Source organism: Myotis nattereri (genome assembly GCF_964212035.1).
Source record: "Myotis nattereri genome assembly, chromosome: 1".
NCBI lineage: Eukaryota > Metazoa > Chordata > Mammalia > Chiroptera > Vespertilionidae > Myotis > Myotis nattereri.
This window is the reverse complement of record NC_138075.1, coordinates 37,908,809-37,925,260: the sequence shown is the minus strand read 5'-3', so window position 1 is coordinate 37,925,260 and position 16,452 is coordinate 37,908,809. Positions and strand designations below refer to the sequence as shown.

Here is a 16,452-nt window from a genome sequence, read left to right as displayed (position 1 = left end):
AATGAAAATATGTACAATGTACCTTACGGGAAGCAGAAAAAGCCGAACTAAGAGGAAACTTGGTAGTGATAAATTCCCATATTAAAAAAGAAGTAGGAGCTCTAGCTGGTTTGGCTCAGTGGATACAGTGTCGGCCTGCGGATCAAAGGGTCCTGGGTTTGATTCTGGTCAAGGACACGTACTTTGGTTGCAGGCTCCTCCCCGGCCCTGGCCTTGGCCCTGGTCAGGGCTTGTGCAAGAGGCAACCAATGGATGTGCTTCTCTCACACTGATGTTTCTCTCTTCCACTCTCCCTAAAAATCCATGGGAAAATATCCTTGGGTGAGGATTAACAACAACAACAACAAAAAGTAGGATCTCAAATAACCTAACTCTGCACCTCAAGGAACTAGAATAAGAACAAACTAAGCCCAACGTTAGCAGAAGGAAGAAATAAAGCTTAGAGCAGAAATATAGAAAATAGAAAAATACTAGAAAAATCAACAAAACAGGATTGGGTAAAAAAACATGGCATTTACATGCAATGAAATATTATTCATCCATAAAAAGAATAAAATCTTGTCATGTGCTACAATATGGAAGAACTTGAGGACAATTTGCTAAAGAAGACAGAAGGACAGATACTGCATGATTCCACTTATATGAGTTATGTAAAATAGTCAAATTCATGGAAGGAGAATGTACAATGTTGGTTGCTAGGGGCTGGGGAAAGGGAGAAATGGAGTTGCTGTGCAATGGGTATAAAGTTTCAGTCACGCAAGATGAAAAAGTTCTAGATATCCGTTGTACAATGTTATCCTTGAGTTAACAATACTCTTAAAAATTTGGTGAGGTTTGATCTTATGTATTTTTTACTACAATTAAAAAACTGAGTGCACCTCACAATAGCAATCAAAGAAATGCAAATAAAAAAATTACCACCTGTCAAATTAGTAAAGATTTTAAAATGCTGGTGATAGTTCCCTGAGGCAGGCTCTCCCATTTACTGCTAGTTACAGTATAAATTGGCAGGCACAGCCGTTTTTAAAAATGCTTTGGAAATATGCATCAAAGGGTCTTAGAAATGTTTATACCCTTTGATGTAATAACGTTACTTGTAGGAATCTGTCCTCATGCAGTAATAACAAATGTAAATATGTTTATTATTTATAAGACCAAAAATTAGAAATCTTCCAGACATTCCATAGGGGAATAGTTAATAAATGTTGATAGATATGATGAAACAACAAAAATGTTATGAAGTCTTAGAGACAAGGGAAAACTGCTCCGAATATAATATTAAGTGAAAAAATGCAGGATAAGAAACTGTGAATGCATCGAACAGATTGTCAAACTACAGTGGGAAGGCTGGGGAGGGTTGGGGGGCAGGAGCGGGGGGTGTAAGAGATCAACCAAAGGACTTGTATGCATGCATATAAGCATAACCAATGGGCACAAGACACTGGGGGGTAGGGGAGGCCGGGGAAATGTCAAAGGGGGGGGGGGGAAGGAGACATATGTAATACTCTTTGTAATACTTTAAGCAATAAAAAAAGGAAAAAGAAACTGAATGGTGGTTATAGACAGTATTATCACTACTACGTCAACAATTAAAAATAAAAAAGATTAAGAACAAAAAATGTTATATGGGGGTTGTTTCTGGGTTATGAGACTATAGATGTCTGAAATAAGATTTTTAAAAAATCCCCCCCCCTCCACATTTTCCAAATTTCTGACAAAGAGCTCATATTACTCTCCCAATCAAGAAAAACAGGTATAATTTAAAAATGAAATGTGATCTAGGTTTCATAAAAAAGATGATCAGTTTGTCCAAAAATATTTATTTTAATATATTACAAGACTAAATTACTCTTTAGTCTTCGCAAACATAAACATCTAAGGTAGAATGCAGAGTGACCAAAAATTAGACTCTTCATCCAAAAATACTACTGAAAGGTATTTGATTGATTTTTTTTAATGTATGATAAGATAAACATAAACTTTCACAAAATCTTTTAATTCTTACAAGGGGTAGACATAACAGAGAGAGAAATCAAGAGAAAACCTTACATTATTTATCTGTGTAGTAAACATATGCCCTTTTATTGTCCAAGGAACAGCATAAACTCCCCCTGGGGTGCCGTGGGTGGGTAATCCGATTCAGGAGAGTGGTTTAGGGGAGGCACAAGTGGAATGGCAAGCAGGGAGGAAAAAAGAGGGTCTGCCCTGGCAGCCAGGTCGGCCAAACCCCACTCTGGCTTTCAGTGGGTTGGCAGATGGCACAGCCAGATTGTCCCACCAGCCTGGAGCTACTAACTAAAACAATTACATTCAAGAAGAGATAAATTTATGCTACAATCAGATTCCTAATATTAGCTGAGGATGATGGGGTGATATTATAATTGGCTTAAGTTGTGAGCAAAAAAAACTCTAGTCAGGGATGGGCCGAGAAAAGTATAAGCTGGCATCCCTAAGGACCCAAAAACTGACTCTTTGAGAAAATCAAATTTATGTCCCACCACTCTGCCCTCCTTCCTGCCCTGCCATTTAATCTCAGATGAGATGTGTTCTTTTACCTTCACTTATATATATTTCCTTGAAATCAGAGAAAGCAAATTTGGGGAATTTGGGTTGAATCTAGAAAATATATATGATTTTGGTGGGCCATGGTGTGTGTGTGTGTGTGTGTATATATATATATATATATATATATATACACATATATATATATATATGTATATATCTCCACACACAAATCACAAAACAAAAATCTTGAATAACTTGACAACAGTTAAAAATTGAGAGATTTGTCATAAAAAGAAAGATTTGGGGCTTTTAAAAAATTAAATTTAGCATTGGTGAGTTGATATTGTCAAATGACAACAATAAGCTGGAGATGAGTGACATATGCCCCTTTCAGGTGTCATGGGCTCACCAATTTGCTGCAGTCCTCACTTAGCCCATTTGCATTTCCATTCCTGGCCGGCCCCTGCACACATTCCTGAGGTTTTCATGTCTCAGTGATTTACAACACTGGTGCGCCAGTTCTGAGCTGCCTAGTATAAAAAGCTTCCTCTGATACAAAAGTCATCCCAAGCAACCCTTTCAGCAAGTAACTCTGATAAAGACAGATCCAGTTAAGCACTATAAACGTGCTCAAAGATGTGCTGGGAAAGTAGAAAGAAAGATACCCCTCTGGAAGTCAGGGGTGCCATGGGCAGGCAGTAGCATAAAGGGCCTTGAAGACTAGGACGTCTTATGGGAAACTCACAGCCTAGTGTTTGGAACTTAGTAGGAGGTTAATAAATGTTTGTTTCCATCCTCCTAAGAGCAGATGCAGAGCACAGCAAGGAGGAAATGGAGCCGAAACAGTGTAATGCAATGCACAAAAGCACAGCATGTCCAGAGAGGAGGAGGGAGGAAGTAATTGTAGCCCAGAGAGCAGTAGAAGCAACAGAACAAGCCTAGAGAAGTTAGAATGACAGAGCCAGGTACTATAATAACGGGGACTACATAACTGTGACATGATTCTGACAGATCTTTGCTAGCCACACATCCATATGGTAAGCAGGAGCATAGAGTAGATAGATGAAAACAGCATGAAGCAAGCAGAAAACCAGCCAGAAATTCACACCAAGACACTGGTCATGGGAAAAAATTCAACCCTTTTATGAAAGATTGTTGATGAAAACTATAACCATATGTATAAAAATACAGAGAATAGGGAACTTTTGCAGAATAGCTATATTTAGTTGAAGAATAGAATTTCTATGCTTAGCTGAAATAAGTTGTTTAAAATTATGTTTGGTATTGTCTTGGGCTCACCTTTGGTGAAGCTTTAGTTACTTTGGAATCATTTATTTCTAAAGCCTCAATTTTAAACAATAGTTACTAAGTGAAGTACAATTTCCTGCAGCATCATGTCACTACAGTAATGACCTGTCAGAGAATGTTAGACAAAGGGTGCTGGAATGCGGGCTGGAAGGTTATAGATGCAATTCTTTTCTTCCCGGCCCTTTCTTAGGGTCATAGCCAACCAGTCACTGTTTATGCATACGGTAGCTTTTGCAGTATTTATTTCTTTAAATATTTAATAGTCTTGAGAGACAGTGACTGGCAGTAATATGTAGAGTTTCTAGCATGTTTTGAATGCTTAATAAATGGTAACAATAAAATCCTGCATGATGAAAACAGCAGTCAGTACACCTATGACACTCTAAACTATTTTAAAGCCATAGAAATAACTATTTAGAAAAGTATAAAAAGCAAACATAGTGCATTGACTAGAGTAATAAAGGAACATTTTATATTCACTAAAAAGTTCACCCAGGTAATTTCCTCTTAAGGAATTGAGGGAAAGTATGGGAAAAGTGGATAGAGCATGGATTTAAAAATAAAACCAAACAAACTTTTTTAAAAAAAACCATGTGGAAACCTGCTGTGGACGAACCCGAGAGCTCCATCCTGTCCAGTGGCGGGGTGCTCCAAGCGCCTTCAAAACCCCCTCTAATGCAGCACCCACTGCACAGCCCCCCCACTTTTTAGACATCTTCAAGTTCGGGAGGAGTTCGGCTCTGGGAGCGGAAGCACGCGGGTGCGTGTGTGCAACACCCCCAGACGTGAGCCGGGACCCCGTGACTCCGGGACACAAACGCCCTCACCCCGAGAGGAAGTTCCTTATGACGCCTCAGCCGGGAACTCGGTTACCTGGGAGCCTGGCCGCCGCCGTCGGCATCCGGCGCCGCCCGAATCGGCCCGAGAACTCCTTTAAGTTTAGGGAGGGCAGCGAGGAGGAAAAACAGAACTGCTCCTTTAAGAACTTCCTTTCCCTTTTACTCTATGTTTACATAACACGGGGGCCGAGCCGCCGCGGGGCCCGGCGGGGGAAGGCGGGGAGTGGGCGCGGGAGGCCCCACGCGCCGGGGGCGGGGGCGGGGGCGCCGCGCGGGCCAGGGATGCCGGTTCCCGGCGGGGGGCGGGGCGGCTCCCACCTGCCCGCGCGGCGGGGCGGCTCCGCGGTCCTGCCCCCGCCCCTCCCCCGCCGCTGCCCCCGCCCTCCCGCCCGCGCTGGTTCCCTTCCTCCCTCCCGCGGGGCTTCGGCGGCGGCGGCGTTCGGCGCGGGCTGGTCCCCCTGCTGCCCGGTCCCACTCGTTGCCTCGTCTCTGGCTCGGGGCGGCCGCGACTCGCGGAGCTCCCGGGAGCCCGGCGGGGCAGCCGCGCAGCCACGACGGAGCAGCCTCGGGACTGGCCGCCCCGCGCCCCCTTCGCCGCCGTGCCCTTCCCCGGCGCGCTCACCCCCTTCTCGGGATGGGATTGTAGCGGCGGCGCGGACTCGGCGGGGATCGCGGCGGAGGAGGCGGCGGCGGCCGAGCGGGGCTCCATGTTTTCCCCCGGCCAGGAGGAGCACTGCGCCCCCAACAAGGAGCCGGTGAAATACGGGGAGCTGGTGGTCCTGGGGTGAGTTCGGGCATCCCCGACCTCGGGGCGCCGGGGGCGGTTGGCAGGCGCTCCGGGCTGGGTGGCCGCCGGGCGCCCGCATCCCCGAGCGGGGCCGGTGTGGGGGCTCGAGCGCTCTCTGGGGACCCCGAGGCTCTCTCTGGGGACCCCGGGGCGCTCTCTGGGGACCCCGGGGCGCTCTCTGGGGACTCCCGGGCGCTGGGGACGGCGGGAGCGGCTCGGGAAGCTGGGACGGCGGCCGCTGAGGCGGGAGCCGGGATGCGCTCTCCGCACGGCGGACGTCGGCAGAGCGAGTGGGGGAGCGGGGCCGCCCCCGGGAGGCGGCGGCGGGGACTGGGGCGACCCCACGCTCCGCGGGGCGCGGGGCTGGGGGACGGAGCCTGTGGTCAAACCGCGGGGGCCGGAGCTCGACTTCCCCGAGCGCGCCGGGCCGCGGGGGGTTGGCAGGGGCCGGGCTGAACGGCCACCGTCTCGGGCTCTTCGCTGTGTCGCACGAGACCCCCGATGGGCGGAACGGAGAGGCCCGGAGGCCCGGCCCCCGAGTCCCGGGTCCCCGCTCTCCGTGGGCCGGGGCCCCGGCTCGGCCGCTGCCCGGGGCTGAGTGTCTGCGCGGTGGCGTCCGCGGGCAGCCCCGCATATTGTTATGGTGACCGCGCGGCCGCCGCAGCCGCGGGCGTGAACTGTCTGTGACCCGGCGGGCGGGCGGGCCCTGGGCTGTCCGCGCCGGGGCGTCCCGGAGGGGCAGGGACGCGGTGGCCCGGGCCGCACCCCCTGCGTCCCTCCGCCCCTGGCCGCTGCCGCGCAGATGTCCTCCGGGCGGCGGGGAGCTCGCCACCCTCGCCCGCCGCGCCTCCCTCTCCGCTGGCGAAAACCACATTGGAAGATAGTCATTATCTGCGATCGTTAAATGGCAGCAATTAGAGACTTCATCCACTTCCTGAGTTTCCTGGTGACATTTCTATTGTTTACCCTTCCTACCCCGGGAGGGCGGCTTCGCGGGGTGGAAGCCGGATCCTGGGGGCAGTGAATGGGGAGCGGAATGGAGACGGAGAAGTGCGGGACACTCGGGGGAAGGGGTGACCCTGTGGGTTGAGGACTGCAGGAGGAAGGATTATTTTTTCCCCCCTTTGGATGTGTCACCCCCGGGCACCCGCGCTTTTGTCCTCCTCTGTTGAAAGACCTGTGTTCAGAACATCCTGGGTGCTCATAAGTAGTAGGCTTCGCACACATGTGAGAAATCGTGGGTACGGGAAAACTCAGAACTCCGAAAAAAGTGTTTGGTAACTGAACACCTTGAAGTAAGTGCCGACTTAAAAATAACTGTAGAGAGAATTTTTAAGAGAAGCTTCCAGATACAGCGCAGCCCGAAGTTGTCTAGTCCTCCTCACTTGGTTGCTACAGTATTAAGTGCAACATGATTGGAAACCTCTCGGCCTCTTTTGAAGCTGTGCGCAGGGAAGCGTTTTTTCTCACCTGCAACCAATTGCACTTAAAAGACAGATGTTAGGGTTCACTGGGAGGAGGGAGGAATGACAGGAAAAAAGCCAGAGTTTAGCTTGTCTTATGTAACCTCCAGCCCAACCTAATTTTGTGGAGTTTGGTTTTGTTTCTGTGGCTGGCTTCAAAGTATGTTTAACATTGTGAACCTGACAGGAAAGATTAACTTATGCCAGAACTTTATTTCATTATTTCCTTTTGAGGAAATCATTGCTGAGATCTTTTAGAAAAAGCAATGTGTGAGTGGGCCTGGAGAGGTTTTGTGTTCATAGCTGGAAGTGCAGGGCATTTCAAAGCCCTGAATAGGATTTATAACCTGGATTGTCCTGGTATCACAGGCTTATGCTAAAGCAGGCTATGTAAATGCATGGCCAATTGCCTGTGCTCTGTTCTTTACTAATGCTTTTCTGGAAGACTCTGAGTATGATATAATTGCCACTTACCAGACACTCAGCAGTTATGTATGCACCTACTGTGTGCCAGCACTGTGTAGGCATTGAGGATTAGCAGTGAACAAGGAGCTTTCATTGTAGTGTGGTGTGGCAGGCATAAACAGAAAAAAAAACCCCACATGTAAACAAATGAATAATAAATGACAATCAGGGGTTGCCAAGTGCTCAACAGAAGTGGGTTAACTTAGGAAATGTCTGCTCTAGGCAGGTATTGAGATCTTTAGTTAGGAGGTCAGGGCAGGTCTCTGAGGAAGTGAACTGTGAGTTGAGACCAGACTGCTAAGAAGATGCCAGTTTGTTTTTGAATACTTGAGAGGGATTATGGTATTTTCCTTTTCTTTTTTGAGAGTAGGTTTTTGACTTTCTAAGCAGTTTTGAACACATTGAAGAATGCTGGGCAGGGAAGTGGGGGGAGTGAGATGATAGGTAAGAGTTTTAAAAGACCCTTAGGACTTGAAACAGTGCCTTCCCTCGTAAAACAAAACAGTCAAATAAACAATATCAACTTTGCATGCCTGAGCATCTAGGACATAAATATTGGTAAATAGAGAATTTCTAGTAGATTTTCTTATTGATAAAATTAATGTTGAGATCCCCCAATGCTCAATATTCATAGAAGCTTTTGCTTATAACATGCAGTACCTTCTTTTTTGGAAGCTGTTGTGGATACTCCTTTTTTGTTCTCTTCTAAGTTTCATAGTAAAATGTCACTAAGAAATCCTGGAGTGCAGACCGAGGAACTATATATGTATGTATCTATCTGTGAGGAGCTATATTATGTATGTGTCTCTGTCCATATAGAAATAGTTCTGTGTCTTTTCATGTGTTACACAATATTAAGGGAATTTCCAGGTAGGTAGGATTTTAGTATGGTCATCGCTTTCTTGGCAGGTAAGTGGAATTTACTTATTTCATGACTCCAACCAGAAAATGTATCATAGTCACAACTCTTTGTTGTGTCCATGACGGAATTAGAGGTAGAGAAAATGATTGGTCTGTCACTGGTTTAAACCAGGCTACACTGTGAAAGTTGGGGAAGTGTGTCAGGATTTGAGAGGCAGGCAGTGTAGTGGGAAGACCATGACGGTAGTGGTCAGGAGACCTGGGTTTTATTCCTGCTTTCTTGCAGACTGGCTTTGTGGTATTGGCTTAGACCCCCCACTTTGTCTCTGTTTCTTTAGCACTAATGACAGATGATCAACAGCCTTCCTGGTCTGTATCCTGTAATATTGCTCATGGTCTGAAAAGTGGAAAATATGTAATTGACATATTCTAGGTAACCCGGCTTTTGTTGATTCTGTCTATTCGTGAGCTGATGGTGCTAGAATTTGAATGGGAACTTCGTTTAAAAAGCAGAAAAGACCAACACTGTGATTGCTTTTTATGAAGTAGATATACAAGACTTTTTTTTTTTTTTTTTTTTAGTTGTAGTGGTATACATATATATATGGCTCATTGGTGTTAGGTTATACACGAGGGCATTTAAATTTGGTAAAATTTTCTGTTCCATGTTTACAAAAGGCATTGGTGTTTTGAAATTAAGTAGGCTGAAATAGCTAGAATAAGGAAGAGATAATCTGATAGAATTTTAAAACTGAAAAGAGCCTAAGAAATTATGATACATGTTTAGCCCTTTTATTTTGCTGACGGAGAAACTGAGGCTCTAGGAAGGAAGGAGATTTTTTTCAAGTTCATAGCTGAGCTGGGGCACCACACTGCCAGGTCACTTCAGTGCTGTCAGTTCCTCAGAGCTTCAGGGTTTTATTGTAAATTACATGAGGGGAACTGAATCTCTTTTGGATTCAATTTGAAGCATGTAGTGCTCTTGCTGACTAATGGCCCTTCATGGTTTTTGGGAAAATATTGCTTATACTTTTAGTTTTTCTAACCTCACCGTTGAATGGATAGTGTATTTTTGCAAGGCTTTACTTTTCATTTGATGTTTCACAAATGTATTTTTATTGGCTCTTTCAACCGAGGGTTTTTAACCTAGGGTCCACAGATGCAATCCAGGGAGTCCTTGAACATGGATGGGGGAAAATGGCATCTCTGTTTTCACGATAACTCAAACTGAAATTTAGCATTTCACCAAGTTATGGGAACAGGCACCAAGCAGACTTGCTGCTAGATTTGCTACTTACTGCATGAATACAGAGTGCAAATACTGCTTTACCACAATTTAAAACTATCTTGATAACTGAGTAGAATCGACTTCACTTGTTATCCTTTGCATTTTACTTTATGCCCTTAAAACATTTTTCTTAGAAGGGCTCAGCAGGTTTTACCAGACTGCCAGTGGGATCCTTGGCACAAAGATGGGTTAAAAACCTCTACAAATGAAGGCTTATACATACAACAGACAATGAAGTATTTTAGTAGAAACTGACCAGGGCCCACATAAAGGTCAGGGAGTACCTGCCTTTTTTCCTTTGGATGGTGCAGCATTCTGTCAAAGAAGACAAAGAGGACTACTGCTTGAAAAGTTTATGATCTTTACTTCTTTTAATAAGCAGCTCCTGATGTCTATGTGCTGTTTTTGTTTTAACCTTGGCATTTTGCCTTAACTCCCCCTCCTTTGGAGTAATAAGAAACCTTAAAATATTCTCTAACACTTTCCCTTTTCTCATCCTCTCTAATTTGGGCCCAAAGACATCAGACCCTACTATCCTTTCTAAACTGAAAGAGGCCCTTGATTTTTTTTTTTTTTTTAATAAAACAAAACCTTTACTGTCACTCAGTGTCTCTTGGCGTGTGGGGTGATCTGAAGAGCTCAGATCTGTCGGTGTGGATGGAGTGGCTAATTCTGTAGGCTGTTATGGGTCATGATGTCCCAGCTTTGGGTTGCTATATATTCCTTTACTAACTTTAGCCTTGTTTGGGGTGTGTGGCTGTCTGTATGGTTTCTTGTCTGGCTTGCTCAGATTTGTTTCTCTAATACACCAAGACTGAAGTCTTCACTAGGACTTTTCATTTTGGGTTGTATTTTATCATGCAAGCAATATTGGGGGATGTTTTATGTACACAAAAATAAAAACCAGGTTGATTCAGGTCTTAGCAACTTTACCAAACATGTTTTATGCACAAGATAAAGCTCATATACAGAAAACACTAACAAACTAAAAAACATACCAGTTGCTATATTTGAGGGAGACTAACGTTGTCCCTTTGGGCAGTGGTTTTGTATCTGCTGTGTGGGGATCAGCAGTGGTCTCCCTGAAGTATGCATGTGAAGCTATAGATTGGCTTTTGAATGGAGACCACAGCAACTTTGTGGACTTCATTGGTATGGGAGAAAAAGGTATTTTTAACCTCTTTCAACTTAATTAAAGGCTTCTCCAGGGGTGTGCAGAACCTGTTTTATAAAAAGAAAGTGAGGGTAAGAATGATTCCATTATTAGTTCTTATTAGACTTATTGTCACCTTCATCTTTTGGAAAATAAAATGAGAGCAGAAAGTGCTTCATATTTCTTATTTTATCTGAATCAGCCATTCTCAACCACCGTCCCAAGTACCTCATATGTGATGATCAATTTTGAGGTGACCAGTAATTTATGATAAGTAATAAATGATAAAGTATAGGATCTTTCAAATGACAGAGATGTCCTTTTAATAATGTCATTTTTTTTTTTTTTTACCCACTGCATTCTGATACGTTTTCTCAAGTGGGAGAGAAAGGGGTAGAGTTACATTAGGCAAGCCAGGAATTTACTCATTCAACAAATATTTATTGCGTGTGTACTCTTCCGCACATGGGGAATACTAGTGTAGCTAGACAAGCCGATGTTTCCTTCCCTCGTCAATTGCTATTTTATTCTTGTCACAGCCCCTTAGTGGAGAGCCATTACTGATATACAGTTCATTAATGTATTCCACTAATATATGAGCACCTATATTCCGTGTTCAGATGCAGCGGTGAGTAAGGCAGGGCTGGTTGTTTTCTGTGGAGCCTACATTTCAGTTAGGGAGAGAGAAAGCAATTTAGAGCGTAAGCTATGATGGGGGACACATTAGCAGGGCCATCTAACCCTGTGCCACCATAAGAAGTCAGTGGCCTGTGGAGGAGAGAGAGGGTGCTGGAGGAAGAGGAGACCTTATTCTAAGACCTAGAGGTGAGTGCTTCTAATGCTCCTGAGGACCAGAGAAGAGGGGTTGAGTGAACTAGTCAGAGAGATGAGAATGGGGCGGGGGCGGGGGGGGGGCAGGTCATGAAAGGCTTATCAGTCATTGGAAGGATTTGGGATTTTATCTTAAGGGCATGGGAGACTGTAGCTGGTTTTCAGCACTGAAACGGGAGTGGGAAAACAAAGAGGAATGCAGTGGGAAGTGGAGGGAGAAGCTGAGGCTGGGGCCCCAGAGGCAGGCAGAGAGGGAACCAGAATGTGAGCCAGCAGGCAGCTGTCCTGGTTCCAGTTTCTGGTTCTGGTCCCCTGTGAGAGCTTGTTACAGCCCCTTCCCAGAGTTCTGTGTGGTGGGCCATTTGGTCATTCAGTGGCCAGCACTGCCCTAGGCACTGGGCCACATACAGCAGCAAGTGAGATAGACTATGACCCTCTCTGCGTGGATGGTGACAGTTGAGCCAGCAAACGGGTAGATAAAACATTTAATCTCAGAAAGTGCTGTGAGGAAAATAAAGCTGGATAAAGGGGAAGAAGGTGATTGGGCGGGCAGGAGTGGGACTAATGGGGTAAAGTGCTAGGGATAAGGTAGTGGGAGGGGGCTTATAGACAGAATACTCAGGAAAAGCTTTTCTGAGAAAATAGCCCTATGTCCTCTGGGAGCACCCACCTTTTAAAAAATTTTATTTACTTTTTTTCTGTTTAAGCCACCCTGCGTGGGTTCTGCTACTACAACCAAAGAATTCCAATTTTTCCATTAGTAAAGGAAGCAAATATATGCACAGTTTACCAAAGGGAAAATAGAAGTGTGAACAAACATAGGACATGTATTTAATATCTCTAGGTACAAACAGGGTTCCATCCACTGTGCTGCTCACCACGTGCCTGGAGTGACAATTGCATTCCACCAGAGTTCATTGAAACTGTGCAGGCTTTCTTTTGAAGTTTGCTCTTTGAGGGCAGGGACCCTTAAAGTGTGGGATTCTTCTTTCCAGGTGCATGGTAGGCACTTACCAATTGTCTCAAAGGAATGGATTTCTGTGGCACACTCCAGTGCTCTGCTTGGCACCGCACGGAGGTGTCTCTGGGGCAAAGGAACGCGATTCCGTAGCACAGCTGCAGCTTTCTGAACAATCCTCCCAATCCTAAAGGCCCACGTTGTCTCAGGCTCCCTGCAGTACTAACCACCTCCTTCACTGACATCAGATACTCCAGTTTCAACCTTTGTTTGTTGTCCTTCTTATCAGTCACCTAACAGTCATTTTGTCACCTGCAGAAAGTTCTGCTTTGAAGGGAAGCAGGCCATCTGTTCTGACTCCACCAGCTGCTCCGAGCGGCATTGCGGTGCACCATGGTGGCGTTGAAAGGCTGTGGTCATTAGTGCCTGTTAATGATGGCTGGAGATACTATGGGATTCAGTCTCTTGGATGACAAACCTAATACATATGCATCAGGGGTATTTTCAGTGGCAGGTTTTAAGACTATTGCAAGTCTTTATTGAGGTTTTAGTTCCAGCCGTCCACTTAATGCTTCTCACTCTCAGACACTTAACTCTGTTTGTTCCCTGCTTTTCTGCTTGTGCAGAATCTGTTTTCAGGACAAGAATCATTATTTCAAGCTTTGTACTTCCATTCTCATTAATGCTGGTTTAACAGAATCCAACCAAAGCAGGCAGTTGCATGTTTTACACCTAGGCTTTCGATATAAAACGGTTGTTTCCTATTACCAAACCCCTCAGAGGAGCCTCAGAAGTCCCTCCTCCTTTCCCATCCTTACCTGGCCTTCTTGTGCTTCCTGCCACACAGTTATGAGACAAGGAACTTGTGATGGGTGAGCAATTAGGGTTTTCTGGAGCACTTGATAGATTACCTTGAGGAAAGGCCCTTCCTGTATAAGGACTATAGACACAAAGGAGTATGCCTCACAGCAGATCCTAGAAAATGAGTCAGACTGGATCCTTGTAGTACATGAGATTACATTATAGTTTGGGTGCTTTTGCTATTATAAGCTCTTGGATAGGCTTCAGAATGGAATCTGTATTTTTCCTCCCTGTGTTTGTCCTTCATTTATGCTTCTCAGCATAATTTTTCACATACTCGATCTATTTTCACTTAATAAGCTTTCAGTTGTTTGGCCCTTTAACCATGTAATAACGGCCAAGTTATTGAGGGGGACATTACCTAACTTCCCCAGTTGGTCTTATAGCCAGTTGGAGACCAGATAAGGGAACTCAGGGTTTTGACTTGTTCCCAAGTTCTTTTTCTGTTATCTTCAAATGCGTCCAGGATCAGTTCCTCAGATATGCATGCTGGACCTCCCAGAAGGAGGGGAATCCCCCCTATTGCATCTGGGCTAGTTTTGTGATTCACTTTGACCAGGCGTATAAAGGAAGTGAAGCTTTGTGACTTTGGGATGTTGCCTTAAGCTTCTGTTTTTGTCCTTTGTATTAGTTTGCCTCAATGGCCATAACAAAGTGCCACAGACCAGGTGGCTTAAACAACAGAAATTAATTTTCTTACAGTTTTGGAGGCTGAAGGTCCAGGATCATGGCGTCAGCAAGTTTGGTTTCTCTTGAGGCCTCTGCTTGGCCTGCAGATGGCTTCTCTTGCTGTGTTCTCTTTGTGTGCCCATACCTGGTGGCAATTCCTTTTCTTATTAGGACACTAGTCATATTGGATTAGGACCCGCCCATAGGACCTAATTTAACTTTAATTACCTCTTCAAAGACCCTGTCTCCAAATATTGTCACCTTCTGAGGTATACTGGGGTTTAGGACTTCAACATATAAATTCAGGTCATAACACCCTCTTAGAAGGCAGTTGCCGTAAAAGGTGTGACTGCCCTGCTGGAGAGAGTGGCTCTGGTGGGTGTGAGATTATAAAAGCAGAGACCTGCCAACCCCCAGCCGGTCCAGCTGAGACAGCAGACCTGTGAGTGAAGCTATCTGGATCCTTGGGCCCATCAAGCTGCCCTAGTCCTATCCACATGGAGCAGAGATGAGCCATTTGCACCGACCTCTGACAGAATGAAGAACTGTTTGTTCTTCCTTTTAAGCCACTTCTTTTAAGCCACTATATTGGGATGGTTTGTTACACAGCAATAGACAGCTCAGACACCACAGCACTATATCTGCATGTGGTTCAGTTGTCAGAGAGGACAGACTAATACAAAATAATTCCCTGAGTTTTTGTTGAGTTTTCTGTTTCCTTCAGGTTATTGATTATTTTAACAGATTGGGTACTGCATAGAAATCTCTAAGACATACGCCATTGACTGCACGTTTTTGGGCAAACTGCACGTTATTGAAATCATCATAATGCACTTTAGGTGTTGTTTTTCAATAATTATAACATTTTTATTTACAAAAAACCATTAAACAATTAAAGTTCCTAGTACTTTTTTAACGTATGGTACTACGTAAAACATTTTTGTCTATGAAGAGGGGCCAAAGAAAATTTACATAAGTATCTAGATTCGCTCCTTTTTCCATGGGCGTGAAAAATGAGAACACTCGTGAGCGGTCCTTAACAGATGTGCGCGAAACACGAGAAAACTCCTGAGCGGTACGAAATATGTTAATAAGCAAATTTTTAGCCTTTTAGATGAATTATTCCAAATGTTAAGTACTATATGGTCTGAAAATCTTAGCTCACGAAAGTGTTTATTTAAAAACTTGATCATGTATATGTCATCTACGATTCTCTTTGCATTTGTTAATCTCCATAATCAATATTATCTCATGAAGTTCACTGCGAGAAGGACAGTTGAAGAATGGCCTAGCTTAGCTGAGGACCATGCTTCTGGTAGACTCGAACCTAAGCTGCTTTAACCTAGGACAGCTAATCCATCAGTTCTTCCACTCAGTAATGTGTTTTGGAAACTTGTGCTGGAACCTCTGAATGTTTTGGGGTCCAGCCCCACCCAGCAGAACAATCAAGGATAAAAGAATCTTTATGCTCTTAGCCAGCTGTCCTCTGGAGTCTTGCTTTCCCTGAATGCCCAAGTGATGGTGTCTCATGTACATTGTCCACTGACAGAGAGGATCTGCAGCCCTATGGCCCTCCTTCCCCAGACTCCGGGGAGGTTGTGTGCAAACCATCCATGAATCTCCCTTGGGGAGGAATAACTGGGTGCTCTTCCTCCCAGGTAGGCCATTTTTGCAGCCCAGCGTCTTGTTTGTCTCGGACTCATTTATGCCAGCAGCAGAAGTGTGCGGACAGGTGTGACTGTGTTGCCTTAGAACAGCCCCTCTGGGTGTATTGATCTTGTTACCAGGAGAGCAGAGCAGATTTATATTCTTGTGATGTTTGCAGCAGGTACAGTGCCTCCGATCACTGTCCTGTTTGCTCGCCCTGGTTGCCCATTGCTCCCATATCAACCTCTGTCTCATCTTTAGGGCTTTCGGCACCTTTTGATTTGAAGTGCAAGTCCCTGGTCAGAAGCCTACAGTTTAAAATCATCATTAATGAGGGAGCATCAGGATTTGAGCTTTCTCTCTTTTTTCCTGCAAGAAGGAGGAATTCTGGCCAGGCTGTTGCTACCTAGTGGCCTGGTTCTTTCTCACTTTGGGGAGGTGCACAGGATGATGTGTTACTAGTAGTATCCTGTACTGAGTGCTTACTCTTAGGTCCTGTGCAAAGTGCTGCTCATGCTTGGCCTCCTTATGTTCTGACCAAGGGAGGTGGGTACCTTCACTTATGTGCAGCTGTGGAGAAACTGCTCCAGGTTCACTGGATTGTTATGTTACAGAGCGCTGATTCGAACCTAGGCCTTTCTGACTCTAACACCCTTGTTCATAAATCCTGCCTCTACTGTGTGTGTAGTTTTGTATCTTCTTTATTTTTTTAACCAAATTATTTCTATACTGGATATTCTCATTAAACACAGAGACACACCTTATTCCTTTAATGAAGTTACCAGTAAGGTTAAATTTTTTTTTTAATGTTTACAAC

General features: G+C 44.9%; 1 protein-coding gene across 1 annotated transcript in view; it reads left to right on the top strand.

The window, feature by feature from the left end:
• The first annotated feature begins 5,089 nt into the window (after positions 1–5,089).
• Positions 5,090–16,452, top strand: part of PELI2 (pellino E3 ubiquitin protein ligase family member 2) — a 189,252-nt gene continuing 177,889 nt past the window's right edge. The window contains exon 1 of the mRNA XM_081113481.1: positions 5,090–5,436. Coding sequence (XP_080969607.1) covers positions 5,360–5,436 — 77 coding nt within the window. The 5' untranslated portion in view covers positions 5,090–5,359. The remainder of the gene's footprint in view (positions 5,437–16,452) is intronic.